The following is a 14,196-nucleotide window of genomic DNA, read 5'->3' as shown; positions in this document are numbered from 1 at the left end:
TTGTACTAAAGAATTAGGAATTAAACCACAATGTACAGCATACCTTGAATGCAAAAACTTACAGTAGGATGATTACACACCAAGGGAGACAAACAGCTGCTGTTGGATTTGAAACAAAAAAACAAAATGGCACCCTGGGTTTAAATTACCTCAGGTTATCCAATACAGAACAAGAGATGGAGGAGGGAGGGGTAAAGACTACAGGGAAGGAGAAGGCTAGCCAATGGTTAAATGAACTCTGCAGACACTCACTGTGAAGTGCAAAAGGAATAGAAACCACCCATTGAACCTTAAGAAAAGGTATGCTACTTTGCACAGTCACTCTACTTTATACTATTATTCTGTTCTCCTAAGTGAAAAGCATTACGGTTTTAAAAAAATGGTCCATATATGCTGCTTTCACAATCAATATTTTTTTGTTTGTGATATCCTACAGTGCACAGTTCTATACTGTATTGACATACCCAAAATTGCCATTCCTTACAAAATAGCCATGGAATGCACGTCATCTTAACACACACTCACATATATAACCTTTTCAGGGGAGATATGTCAATGAAGAGAATTTCTACTGAAACCAATAGTCCTGTTTAATGTAATTTCAAAGAAGGGCTAGTAGTATTCTTAGCTTAGTGCAAGCAGGTAAAACCGTTTTGAAAGTGCAAATGTTAAGCATAAAAATAAAGGGGAAGGTCCTTTAACTAGCAATCCCCAGACTAGAAGTGTTTATCATTTATGACCGAGTCCATCTGTGTATGTTTAAGGGGAGTGGATTTTTGCACCGACTGCAGGAGATGTACAAAAGGAATTATTTTGTGGCTTTGTAAGATGGTACTTTCAGCATGTCAAAAGGACTGAAGACAAAAATGGAGCAAAGCTTCTTTTTTTTTTTTTATCATCATCAGCTGACAAAAAGGAAACAGCTACGACTTCTATACAGAGACACTGAATCTTTGGTGCCTTTTGTAAAATTTCTAGCCCTCAAAAAAACACAATCACCTTCACTGTAAAGGAAATGCTAGGGTAACCATTACAAATACTGCATAGCACAAATAAACAGTGAACCTAGCTCTGCAAAGTGTCACTGCCTCTATAATCACTCAGTTTAGTAAAGTTCATCCTGTACACCATCTGTCATCCTCTGGAGTTACCTAGCTTGGAATATAAATTTACTAATGCCATATAACATTCACAATTATTGCATGAAGAAATCAGAAAAAGTGATGGATCTGCAAGCACTGCACAAATCAGCATAACAGCTTCACTGGTGTACCTCTTCTGAGTCCCCCAAAAGAAAAAAAAACACCCATGCTAATTGCAGTGGTGTGTGTTACAGCTGAAACTTCGCAGCATTACTGTTCTGGCCATCTCCATGGGACATCATAGTGTGCTTTTCTCTCTCATTTCCATAAAAAAAAAATAAATAAATAATTTGCACTACGCCTATTAAAATTAATGTATTGTGATTACTCAACCCCATAAACCAAACCCAAACTTATGAAAGAGGAATGCTTATATAAAGCCAGAGTTTCTCAAACTTTTGGCATTCCGAATGCTATTCTGTTTTACTCCTGGGTTACTCTGACATCAGCAACAAAAAGCAAAAACACTGGAGAGAAAAAAGGCTAGTTGAAAGATGTATTAAACTGCAGCCCCACTCAAGCTCTTTTACATTACACAATTAGAAGTCTGCAATACAGCAAAATTTCTTCCAGCAGATCTTTAGAAAAATACAAAACATCAAGTACACACAAACTCTACAGCAAAGATATCCTTTATTAGACACGAACACCAGTAAAGCCTTTTGTGCCTCAGTACTACACAATCAGAGTCAGAAACCCAGAATGTCAACTTAACAAGTTCTTCTCTTTTACTGCAAGAAGAATAAACAAAAATTACAATAGAGCACTAAGCATTCAAGCTGCTTGGACTGTGCAGGCTCTTAAAAAAAAAAAAAAACAAACAAAAAAAAAAAAAAAAAAAAAAAAATTTTCTGCTAATAAAGACAAAAGCGAGATATTAGTTCAGCAACAAGCTACATAAGGCAGTTCAATACTACTAAGTCAATACATCAAGAGTTCACTTCTTCTGGAGGCTCTCAAACTGAAGGTTTAGTCCTTATCCACAATATACACAGTGTCATCCTCAATGCAAGTGAGCCAGCAAGAGCAGGGACTCATGTCATTACTGAAAAATTCTAGAATCACATCAGAGATCACCGTTTGTACTACCCTCTGAGCAAAAGGATAGGGAGGAAGTATTTATCTCGCAGCACAGTCAAAAAAGGATCCTCAACCATCAAGTAAACACTCCATTAAAACACACCATCCACAGCTGCACAAAGTAACACTGTATCCGATACCTCTACTGCCAAGTCCTTAAGGCATACCACCACACATAAATTTTCTGATCATTGGCAATTCTATAATGAGGCACACGGATTTCCCCTCACCAGACTGAGTAAGAAGAGAGTCATGGTTAGCTGTCTTTCTGGGGATAGGATCCATCAAATCACACAGGCATGCAGGTTCATTGAACCACAGGTACCAGTATGACTCTGTCATAGTCCATGTAGGTGTTAATGACCTGAGATGTGAAACGTACATCCCTTGACTGTATGAAGCGAAACATGATTCAGATGGTTGACTATGTCTCAGGCAAGTAGGAGTCTAGCACTGAGCAGCATACTACCTTCTCCAAGGATGATGTCACTTTACCAACAGAAAATGACTGATTTTTAACAATTGGCTTAGCTTTTGGAGTCTATCCAAAGGGGTACAATATTTGACAGCCTGGAATGAGATGGCTGACAGACAACGCTGCTTTACTAGGGATGGTCTGCATTTATACACTCTAGGCTTTTGGATACTGGCAAAGACCTTTTCCACCACCATGGTGCCTTTTTTAGGCAATGTCAAGCTGATAAACCTCCCAGCTTGACTAAACCTACTAAGTAATATCTGAAGGTGGTACTGCTCAAGAATAGAAATCTTAAGTTTCCCTCTCTGCAAGCCTTCCTCTCCTTGGACAGTGTGGATATCTGTGTAGTAAGAGACATGTTTTTACAGTCACAGAGAGCACCCAAGAAATGCAAGGTTATAATGCCTTCTAAACCTTTAAACCAGCTCCTGCACAGGAGGGAACCTAAGGTGGAGAAGTCTCAGTCTATATTAAAACCAACCTCAAATCTAGACTATATATATATATATATATAAAAAAAAAAAAAAAAAAAGTGTACAACCCTCTGGAACTCATACATGCACATCTCACCACAAACAGGGTCTCCTACCATATCCTTGCAATCTATTAGGTCCCCCCTCCACCTCTCAGAAAATTCATACTACCTATCAATGTACTACAGTCCCTCACCTTTCAGCCCAAAATATATTCTTGGGGGATCTCAGCTACCCTTCTACAGACTGGGAATCCTACACCACATCTAATCCACAAGCCCAGTGATTCCTAAACTTTGTTGATAACAAACTGAACAGTTGGTCCATTCTCCTACAGGGGTACAAATATCCTTGACCTTGTACTCATACAATGGGGTGAGGCAATGTTCTCACTCAATGTAATGCGTTTGCTTGGCAAATCTGATCATAAGGCAGCACTCCTTTAAATAAAAATTAAATCCAGGGATCTAACGAAAACAACTTTTAGAAGCTATTTCAAGGCTAACCTTTCTCTAGTAAGAGGCACACTGGCTAAATTACAAGCACCTCCAACCCAGTAAACACCACAGCATATGCTGAACTACTTATAAAATCTGTCTACAGCCATACTAACAGCAGTATACAGCAAGCTGTGCCTACTTGTATTAAGAATAAGACAAACTCAAAAAGACAAGCCAACCTGGTGGAATCACAATATTAACTGGTTATACAACAGAAGAAGAAAATCTTGGCCAAGCATATGAGGAACAATGCCATACATACTAAAAGCCCCCTGATCAATCCAAACAGGCATCTAAAAAGGTTAATACATACTTCAAAGGCTAAATTTGAAGAAAAATAGCTTTTCAGGTAAAGGACAACCACAAAGCTTTTTACAGCTATGTCCATAACCTCAGATGAAATACATAATAAGCAGAACGTATTGTAAATGGCATCACCCACACAAAACCTGAGGCTACTTTTGACTGACAGGTTCAGCTCAAATCACTCCCCACACACGATAGTCCAAAGGAAATCCTGGATATCACAATTTCCCCAACCATTATTAGGGAACAAGTCATCAATCCACATACCAAGACGAAACACACTGCTTCTACTGGCCCCAATAACATCCTGGGATGCTTAATAAACAGTATGAAACATGACCTCTCTGGTCCACTTCAATCACTTTTCAACTGGAGCCTACAGTCAGGTTTTGTACCCAAGGAATAGACGATAGCTACAGTCATTCCCCTGCACAAAGGAGGTCCAACCACCAATCTGGGTAACTTCAGGTCCATAAGTTTAACCAGCCTCACATGTAAGGCCATTGAAAGAATCATCATGAACATGATAAAGGAGAATATAGATAAGCTGCAAATACTGGAACCATCACAGTTTGGCTTTGTTAAAGGAAGGTGAAGCCTATTAAATCTGGTAGACTTTTTTTTTTGAGATGGTCACCAAAGTACCAGATAAAGACAAGACTATGCAGACAGCTTACCTAGACCTGACCAATGCTTTTGATACAAAAACCCACTTAGGCATTATCGACAAGCTCTCTAATTTAGATATAAACTTTTTATCACCCATTGGATATCCAACTGGCTCACTGATAGGACCCTGGAATTTAAAATAGGCGAGGCCATCTCAACCAAAAAGCCAGTCATTAGTGGAGTCTCCTAGGGCTCAGTACTAGGCTCGCTCCTTTTTGGCATCTATTTCTCTGAAATGGAAGCAAATGATGAAGGTTTATAACTAACCAAGTCTACAGAAGATTGCGAGCTGGGGGCTATCAACAAATTGCTAGCACGGGATTTGTTTTTGCATGCATTCCTAAAGGCCAAGCAGAATGAAACTCAAATGTTTGCTTCTATTTCCTGACTCCAGTCCTCAATGATTTGCCAGAAAAATCACAAACTTTATCAGGAACAGGCAAAAAAAAAAAAAAAAAAAAACACACACGAGACAAAAATCTGGACAGTTGACAGGTATGGCTCCATTCTGGATGAATAGAAGTAGGATTGCCACGTTTAGGAGAGACAAAAATGTGATGAAAGTTCCACCCACTACATCTATTTCAGTAAATAAATGTACGCTGCTTCCTCTTCAATAGCTAAACACTTATTAATGGCTAAATTTCACATTACCCAGGATACCAGCTGAAACAAACAAATAAAAAGGACTAGTCTCTGCCAAAATAATTTACATGCAGATAGGAATCCAAGTGAAGCACTAAGCAATACTGTTTAGAAATTAAGTTGTCAGATATTTTGACTAAAGCTAAGTAGTTTCACCAAAATCTTAATTTCTTGAAAGACAACCCTATTTTCGGAGTTCCTGACAAAGAACCCGATTTGAGTACCAGAAAAAATCCTTGACAGAGAAAGCCTAATGTTATGGAAGTATAATAGGGCAGTAGACAATAGGGCTTGCTCACCAGCTGTAACATCACAATAACAGTAATAAGTAAACACTTACTGTGCTGTTCACAAGTTTGCACTATGTAGAACTTCAGAATACTATAAAGTCTCCTTAGTACATAAAATTAGGTATTCAAACAGGTTAGCTTTTGTGAATTATGGTGGTAGGAGAGTGTGACATGACAAACTATATACTGATATTTTTGGCTTTAGCATAACGATAACACATTGACGCCTCTGACTTTCAAAGCGCTGAGACAAGCTAAGGCCATAGTATCTAAAGCTTAAAAGCACATCGCAAATCACTTTTCATTTAGTACCATAACCCATGTTAATAATCCTCCCACCACTGGTCAAGTCCACCAACTTCTAATACTCACCCCTCCACCAACAGCATCTCTGAGGAATGTCACGTTCATACACCGGCTCCGCAACAAAGCTGTCTTCAAGGACAACATGTCAAGTGTAGCAACTAAAATATTACAGCAAGGAAATACCTAACCTAACATTAACTGAAAAAGATGTCGGAATTTGATAACCACCCACCACAAGAATGGAAAACAAAACTCTTTCATAAAACTCCAATTGCTGCAAAATAACAATTCCAACAACAAGCTGTAAAGCTATTTATTACTTTACAACCATATACACTTTACAAACTCACACCACGCTTACAAAACCTACAGACGCATGAATAATATAAAACTCCAGGGCGTGCGTCCTTCCATCTGACGCTGGGGGCGTGACGTTATGAACGTCGCTTATTTTCCTGTTTGTATTGATAATGTAGAAAGGGATTGTACAGTTCCAAAAGACCAAAACATTAAGAAGGTATTTTGTAGTATGCTGATGTATTAATTGTGTAGAACTTAAACTGGGTTTCATAGTTTCGCTGTAACAGTCGAAACATTGAATTTTGTTTGCCAATTGCCATGTTATTGTTATGATATAACGTTAATAAGTTGGATTTGTTTTGGTGTATCTCATCCTGGGTTTAGGACGGATTAAGCGTATACAATAAAAGCACTGAGTATCTAATTTGTTGAAAACTTTAAACTGTGTAGTATATGTATTTTTGTTACTTCTGGAAATGTGCCTAAAGTTAAGAACAATGTTTATAACTATTACAGGTTGTAGATGATAGCTGATTACTTAGGAAATGTCTATTTGTGCTCGGCTAGGAGGGTCAGAGGATAGATAGTGTGCTGGTTTTACTTATAAAAAGATAATTTAATGAATTAATATGATTTTGTTTCTATTTACAATAGATATCAGTTAAAAAAAGTCTAACATTGAATGTGTGACGGGCCGTTTTCAGTTTGGAATTTCGAGGAACATGAACTTTTTTTAAGAACTCAAATGAGATACGCTCTTCGTAACGAGTTACACTTGAGAAATGTGTTATGTACTGCTAGTTGTTTTGTTTTTTGTAAAACACTTTCGCTTTGGTTGGAAGTTTTCCTGACGATGAGTGGCTCTCTCTACAAGCTTGCAACGGTGGAGTGCTTCTGTTTCATGCGGTTTGCCGATTATTTTCATGAGCAGTTTAATGCAACAGCAGGAATTGAGGTGGATGGCAGTTTTGTAAGAGAACGCAAACTGTTAACAGACGCTATGGTTTCTGAAGGGATAGCAACAACAGCTTTGACTGCTGTACCTTGAAGAAAACTAGTGTCCTTTTAATAATGTTTTAACTTTATGGAGTTTTACTTTGTGAAGCGTTTTGAATAAGATTATTTTGTTGTATTTCTAACATTCCTTGGCAGCAGTGCCTTCACACTAACCATATTTATTTATGGGGGGGGGGGGGGGTGCTAGTACATACTTAAATCAAGTTTGCTTCATTACGAGGAACTTAACTCATTTGGGTCTTAAAAAGTTCATGTTCCTTGAAGATCCACAATGAAAGGCTCAGCCACACATCATGTCCGTGATAAATGGAAACGAAGCATACTAATTCATTAAAATATCTAAGCAACACCAACATTTTTTATCCATCCTATGACTTTCCAAGTTGAAGGTGTTACCAATCTCTTGGCTAATGTTCCAAATTTTGCCTATTTGCTCCATGTTATGTGCGCTGGTGTTCCTCATTTTGGGGATGGAAGTTGGAGAGTTTTTTTTAACGTGCCAGTGTACTTTTAACTTTGTGGGGGTTTATTTGACTTGGACTCTGTACATGCTTTCTTCACCTTTGTTAGTTGTATTCTTTGAAAACCTTGTCGTCCTTAACTATACTTTTCAAGCATCTGTTTTTGTGGTCGTTTTAAAAAAATAGACATATGATGTTCTGCAACTCTCCACAAAGTATAGAAGACTCCGCATCAGAAGCTTCACACGTCAGAAGTTGACCATTTTTGTCCCCCCCCCCCCCCAAAGAAACCTCCACGCTTACATGCCCTCTGGAAAGTATGACAGGATGTAAACCAAAAAATTATGTAAGTATCCTGTCCCAGAGACTTCCCATACTTTGGAATAAACTACCTATCTATACCAAACAAAGCTCCTCATTAGCACTCTTCAAGAAAAGTCTTGATGATTGGATGGGAAATAGGAAATTCACCCCGGGGATCACCTCTGTGGCTCTGCTCGACAGTGGCACAGGAAAATAATTTTCTTGGGTGGCAAAAGCAAGGGTACCTTTTTGGCTGGGCTTGTATAGGCCACAGGGCAGATAGCCTAGTACCTACCTATGAACCTATAATTAACTCTGATAAATTTGATATGTGGAAGCCAGTCCCCTGGGAAAGTTATAATTCAAAACTGATAAGGTTGTACAATATTATGGGGTACCACTACTTAGTGTTTTGGCAGTGGTGAAGTTGTGGCTGAAAAAGGTCTTGAATAAACCCCCAAGCTGGTTAATAAGTAAAGTATTGTTTGGGGCTGTAAAGTGTTTATAAGGCACTCTTCTAGGTACAATTCTTGACTTCTGTTGTTTTTTGTCTTGTAAAGGAATGGCGAATGGCTTTCTTATGGAAATTTGTGTTGATTCTGTGGAATCTGCTGTTAATGCTGAGAGAGGAGGTAAGATTCTTTTATTTTAAGTGCACATATTTAGGCTGAACTACAATTAAAACTAAGTGTGATTTAGGTTGCCTTTTGAAAAGAAACACTTGTGCTGTACAAAGGCATTCCTTATTAGCAGTTAAGTTTGATTTATTAGTACTGCCATCATCTCTTTGTACACGTACCTATTGTCACCCTTCATCTGGAGCTCTTTATTTAATTTTTACATTTGTTAACAAGGTAAGCACACTGGTCTTTGTACACTTCAGGTACAAACTCTTTTCATGCAGAAAAATATTTCTGAAGATAGTTCTGCAGCAGTGAAAATGCTGTAGTAGATATAACCTTGCATTGTAGCAACACATTTTGCTACTTGCCTTATGCTTTCCAACGTTATCTTTTTAAGAGCATTTCTTTATTGATCCTGAAGTTGTGAGATTCTAACATTTTGTTTTACTTTCTCTCTCAAGTTAGACATTCTGATATTTCTAGGCATCACTGCTCCTTTTACGTTGACTATCACATGAAATGTTAACTATTTTAAGAGCGAAGTTATGAATATTTCATTTCGTAAAAAGAAAAAAAAAATGAAAATATCAGAATGCATACCTCTTAGTTCTTTGTTGCTGAATTCCAGACAAAAAATATGGTGGAGACAAAGGCAATGACATATTTTTTTTTGCACATTAATCTAATTCACCTAACAAAACAGTGTGTGTGTCAAAATGCATTTTGAGAAAAATAAGAAGTATGAAACTCTTTATTTTCTTACATCCTTGACTAACTGTAATCTTCAGGGATTTACCAGAAAGGTAAAATGTTTTAAGACTGACAGGGCAAAAGTATGAGGTAAGGTGAGATGTATGCTAGAAATGGAATTATTATGGTATACTTATGTCCATCCCATTTTTGTTAAATTACCTTCACTGAAGGTGCAAGTGTTTGAATAATATATGTACAGTCAAGGTAATTGGAAAACTGAATTGCATTAAGTGCACAACTGGCTTTTGCTCATATATTCAGCAAAATCTATTCTCATGTAAGTTGGTTTAGTAAACTGAACAACATTGTGATGGAATATTTGCTATTATGGTAAGCATGATGAGATGTAAGTAGCTATCTTTTACCCTGACTTTTCCTGTAGGGCTGGTGCCCTTAAGAGTAATACTCACAGTAAATTGTTTACAGATTGCTTCAGTTTCGAATATGCCTTTCCTATCAGCCTGCTAAATCAAGTGTCTAGCCAGATGTTTTATTTTTAAGATTTACTTATTTTAGGGATCCTTCCAGTTTAGTAATTTTGTGTTTTTTTTTTTTTTTTTTTTTTTTAATTGTAGGTAAACTACTCAACAGAAGTTGCACTACTGAAAAGGTGTGCTGTATGGAAGAATGCTTTGCTTGTGTGTGTTGTGGGGGGGTTGCACCATACTTGGGTGCAGGCTGCATTGTGGAAGGTGGGTGTTTCCAAAAGGGGATTATGGTTTAAATAATGAGCTGTGTATGACTACAGCAAAACACGTTGACTGCTAATATTTGAATATGATTTTCTATAAAGATTGGATATGCTTGATCCGATTGAGACTTTAAAATGGAGGTATTCCTTTCCTAGCTAGCGTTTGACCTCAAAATAGACATGAAGTTTTGAGGGATTTGTCCCCTCCCCCCACAGAGTAATGCCTTTTGAGTAAGTGGGCTAGAATGTAGAAGGGATTTATTTAGGTAGGTTTAGTGTATTCATTAGCGGACCGGAGTTCCGCTGTGGCGACCCCTAACGGGGAAAAGCCGAAGGACAACAACAGCAGTGTATTTTTAATCATTTTTTGGTTATAATAAACAGTACTCTGTTAGAACATTGTTTTGTGTAAAAGAATAGGTACTCTCATCTCATCTCTCACTTGAAAACAGTAACACTGAAGAGGATGTCAACGCACCCACCACTTCTCATGCACATAGTATGCATCAAACACAAAAATCAATGTGTGGAGGTTCTCTCAAACAAATTACCAAAACACCAGAGACCTCCAAAACGCAAGACTGCTACAACTAACAGTTCCCACAGCATGTGTGGCACATAGCAACATCATTGTCTCACTTACCAAGCCTCTAAGGCAAAACCAAAGTTTCTTGTCATTGGAGACTCCATAATGAGACACCCAGATGTCCCACTCAGGTTGGATAAGGAGAAAGTCATGGACAGCTGCCTGTCCGGTGCCAGGATTCATCAGATTACGCATGCGCAACAAGTACCATTATGACTCTGTCATAGTTCAGAGTGAACGACTTGAGACATACCTCACTGGACTATATGAAGAGCGACATGATTGAGCTCACTGAGTATGTGTCCCAGGCATGTATGTCCCTAGCCTTAAACAGCAGACTACCCTCACTTAGAATGATGCCACAGTTTAATGATTGACACCAAAAACTAAGCCAATTATTGAAATCATTCAAAGGGGATCAGCTTCTGCCAGCCTAGGAAGTCATGGTCAACAAACCTTGCTGCTTTGCCACAGACGGTTTGCACCTGGCACCAGTAGGCTTTCATCTCCTGGCAAAGGCTCTTGCCTCCCTCATAGTGCCTTTTTTAGGCAAGGTCTCAAAAAACAAACTTGCTGACATGGTTTGCCAATCATAACAAAATAAGGGTCATGCTGCTAAACACTAAGAACTTAAACCAAAACCTGCACACCCTGGAAGCACTTCTGTCACTGGAAAATGTTGATGTCTGTATAGTCACAGAAAACTGGTTCAACGCCTCAGAGAGTACCCTGCCCTTGCAAAGCTATAATGCCTTCCACACCTTCAGACTGAAAAATGAACACGTGAGAACCAAATGAGGAGGTGGTTGTATCTATATTAGAGAGAAATTTACCTCCCATCTAGTTAGACTGGGCAACTCCATGGAGTTACTCCAAGTTTAGATTGCTGTGGGTAAGACCTCATTCAAAATCGTAGTCCATTATAGATTCCCTTGCATGGGTCATGACGCACAAGAAGCCTACTTGACCAAACTGGAGTCAATCCAGATATTCCCGAGCACTCTGGTTATGGGGGATTTCAGTTATCCTACCATCAACTGGAAAACCTACTCTAGCCCTAACGCATTAGTGCAAAAGCTCCTTGACTTTGTTCCAGCACAATTGAGTTAACAAATTGTTCATTCTCTGGCAAGAGGAACAAACTTACTCGATCTGGTCCTCACTAACATGACAAACAAATGCACTGCTGCAACTGTCAGACCCTCATTAGTTAAAAATTGGTCACCTTCGAGCTGGCACTAACACCAGAACTCACAAAGGACCAAGCCAAACTAAAAAAACTTCAAGGCAAACTGTACCCTCCTAGGTGAAGGTATAAATGCATTCCAAGCCACACCCGTAGCTGGAAGTGGTAACCACACAGAAGCTTACACTAAAGCTCTGTATAATCACTTGTATAAGTGTATAGACTCTGTTGTACCAAAAAGAATCCAAGCCTGAGTCCAAAGTAAAAACAAGCCACCATGGTGGACACATAGCATCAACAAACTTTACAATAAAAGCAAAAAGTTGCTGTCCAACAAAACAAATGTGAGGCCCCAACAATGGAAAAGCACCCTCCTCAGCCTCCACAAACAAGACATGTCACATCCTGTAAGGGCATCTTTGAGAAAAAGTAAGTAGAGCCAAACTAGCCATAAGGCCTTTTACAGCTACGTACACAGCCTAAAAGGTAGGACTTGAGCATGTGTAGACCTAGTGATTTAATGGCATCACACACACACACACACACTGAGTCCACAGAGTTATAGGGATAGCAAACCTGCTAGTTGACAGATTTGGCGAAAACTTTAATCCCTTATCCCCTCCAAACGTATCATAAACCTTGCCCCAAACTCCACCCCCCCCCCCCACCCTACATATTTGAAGAGCAGGTCATTAAACCATTGTCCAAGAGGAAAAAAAAACACCACCTCAGTGTGCCCAGGCTGTCTTCTAAGCAGGCTAAAACATGAGCAAGCATCGCCATTAAGTAACCTTTTCAATTCTAGCCTAACCACAGGCTTTGTTCCTGCAGAATGGAGAACCGCAACAGTTATTCCCCTTCACAAAGGTGGCATAGCAACAGACTCGGGGAATTACAGACCTGACCAGCCTCCTCTCTAAGGCCATGGAGCATAAATAAAGACAGGTGACCTTCAAACCCTGGATCCAACCCAGTTCAGCTTGGTCAAGGGCAGATCCAGCCTGTTAAATCGGGTAGATTTCTTCAAAAATGTGACCAGGGCCATTGATGAGGACGTATCTGTGCACACAGTATACCTCGACTTGGCAAAGGCTTTTGACGCAATCCTACACTCTGGCATTACTGAAACTTTAGCAAACCAAATGTAAACCCCTTTGCTGTAAGATGGGTTGCCAACTGGCTCACATGCCAGACGCACACTATCAAAGTGGGTGACTCCACATCAACCAGCAGACCTGTCGCCAGTGGAGTTCCACAAGGGTCAGTGCAGAGCTCCGTATTATTTAGTGTATACTTCTTAGACATTCAGGCCAAAGCTAAGGGGTTGTGGCTGGCCAAGTTTGTGGATAACTGCAAAGTAGGTGCAATTACTGAATCCCCAAATGATGTCAGTATACTCCAGGAGGGTCTTAGGCAGACCGACTGGTGCCTTAGTCACAGTCTCAAACTGAATGCAAAGAAATGCATCATTGTTCCCTTTGGCAAAAACAGTGTCTCTTCACACTGTCAAATCGGTGACAATCCCCAAAGTACCTATAAAGTGATAAGGGATCTGGAATCATAAGTTGACTGTGACCTTAACTTTGACCACCATGTGTCTACTGTAGTAAAGAAAGCTTTCTATGTAGCACACTTGATTAAGTAAAGACATTGCCTTGAGAACAAAGGAGGTTATAATCCCTGTATACTTGGCACTAATTAGGCCTATAATTGTTTGGCAGGTACTGTACAAAGCACCTGCAGCAATTGGAGAGACCTCCGAGGTTTCTAACAAAGATAATCAAAGAACTCCAGCACATGCCTTACACAGACCGACTAAAGTACCTGTCACTATACTCTGTGTCATATAGACTTCTTAGGGGAGATTTCTGTCTGGCTTGCAGAGCAATCTCAGACCCACACCTAATGAATTTGCTGCACATCCGTAAATCAAATGGGAGTAGAGTTGCCCTTTCCATGGACCTAAATATGGCTTGTGACTTAAATACAGCATGCTGGAGGGACAGATGCATCTCCCAGTGACTGCCGGGTCTTTGGAATAGGCTACCAATTCATGTGAAACTGTGCACCTCTGTGACACTGTTCAAAAGGAACCTGGATGAGTGGATGGGGCACCATAAATTTTTACTGGGGATAGTGCCCACAACCCTCCTGGACATGGGCAGTCATTACTAAATCCGCTAATCAATACCCAGGACTGCATGTATTGTATTACATCAGAATAAAATGGCTAGGCTTGAAATGACCTTCGAGTCAATAGCCTTGTAAACTCCTATGATCCTATCATTTTTTGTTATTTATTTTATTTTACATTTGTTGACCAGGATTGTCCAACTGAGCTGAAGAGCCCTTTTTCAGTGGAGGCCTGGGAAGAAAATCACCAACAT

The 14,196-nt window shown here is 39.4% G+C and overlaps 2 protein-coding genes across 4 annotated transcripts in view; one reads left to right on the top strand and one right to left on the bottom strand.

Annotated features, from left to right (window-relative positions):
* LOC122789341 (cytochrome c oxidase assembly protein COX15 homolog) overlaps positions 1–6,258 on the bottom strand; it is a 547,801-nt gene extending 541,543 nt beyond the window's left edge. The window contains exon 1 of the mRNA XM_044056719.1: positions 5,956–6,258. Within this exon, the coding sequence (XP_043912654.1) occupies positions 5,956–6,033 (78 nt within the window). The 5' untranslated portion in view covers positions 6,034–6,258. The remainder of the gene's footprint in view (positions 1–5,955) is intronic.
* A 57-nt stretch (positions 6,259–6,315) lies between these two features.
* The window catches only part of CUTC (cutC copper transporter), a 720,869-nt gene continuing 712,988 nt past the window's right edge, over positions 6,316–14,196 (top strand). For 2 of the 3 annotated variants that reach the window (XM_044056718.1, XM_044056716.1), the window contains exons 1-2: positions 6,316–6,406; positions 8,531–8,602. In XM_044056718.1, the coding sequence (XP_043912653.1) occupies positions 8,533–8,602 (70 nt within the window). In that variant the 5' untranslated portion in view covers positions 6,316–6,406; positions 8,531–8,532. Of the gene's footprint in view, positions 6,407–7,853; positions 8,014–8,530; positions 8,603–14,196 lie in introns of all 3 variants that reach the window. The other variant, XM_044056717.1, reaches the window with a different exon arrangement.

Source organism: Protopterus annectens, chromosome 14.part0, assembly GCF_019279795.1.
Source record: "Protopterus annectens isolate FY-2018-M chromosome 14.part0, PAN1.0, whole genome shotgun sequence".
In the NCBI taxonomy this organism is placed as follows: domain Eukaryota; kingdom Metazoa; phylum Chordata; order Ceratodontiformes; family Protopteridae; genus Protopterus; species Protopterus annectens.
The sequence above is the reverse complement of the archived record's forward strand: the minus strand, read 5'-3'. Positions and strand labels throughout refer to the sequence as shown.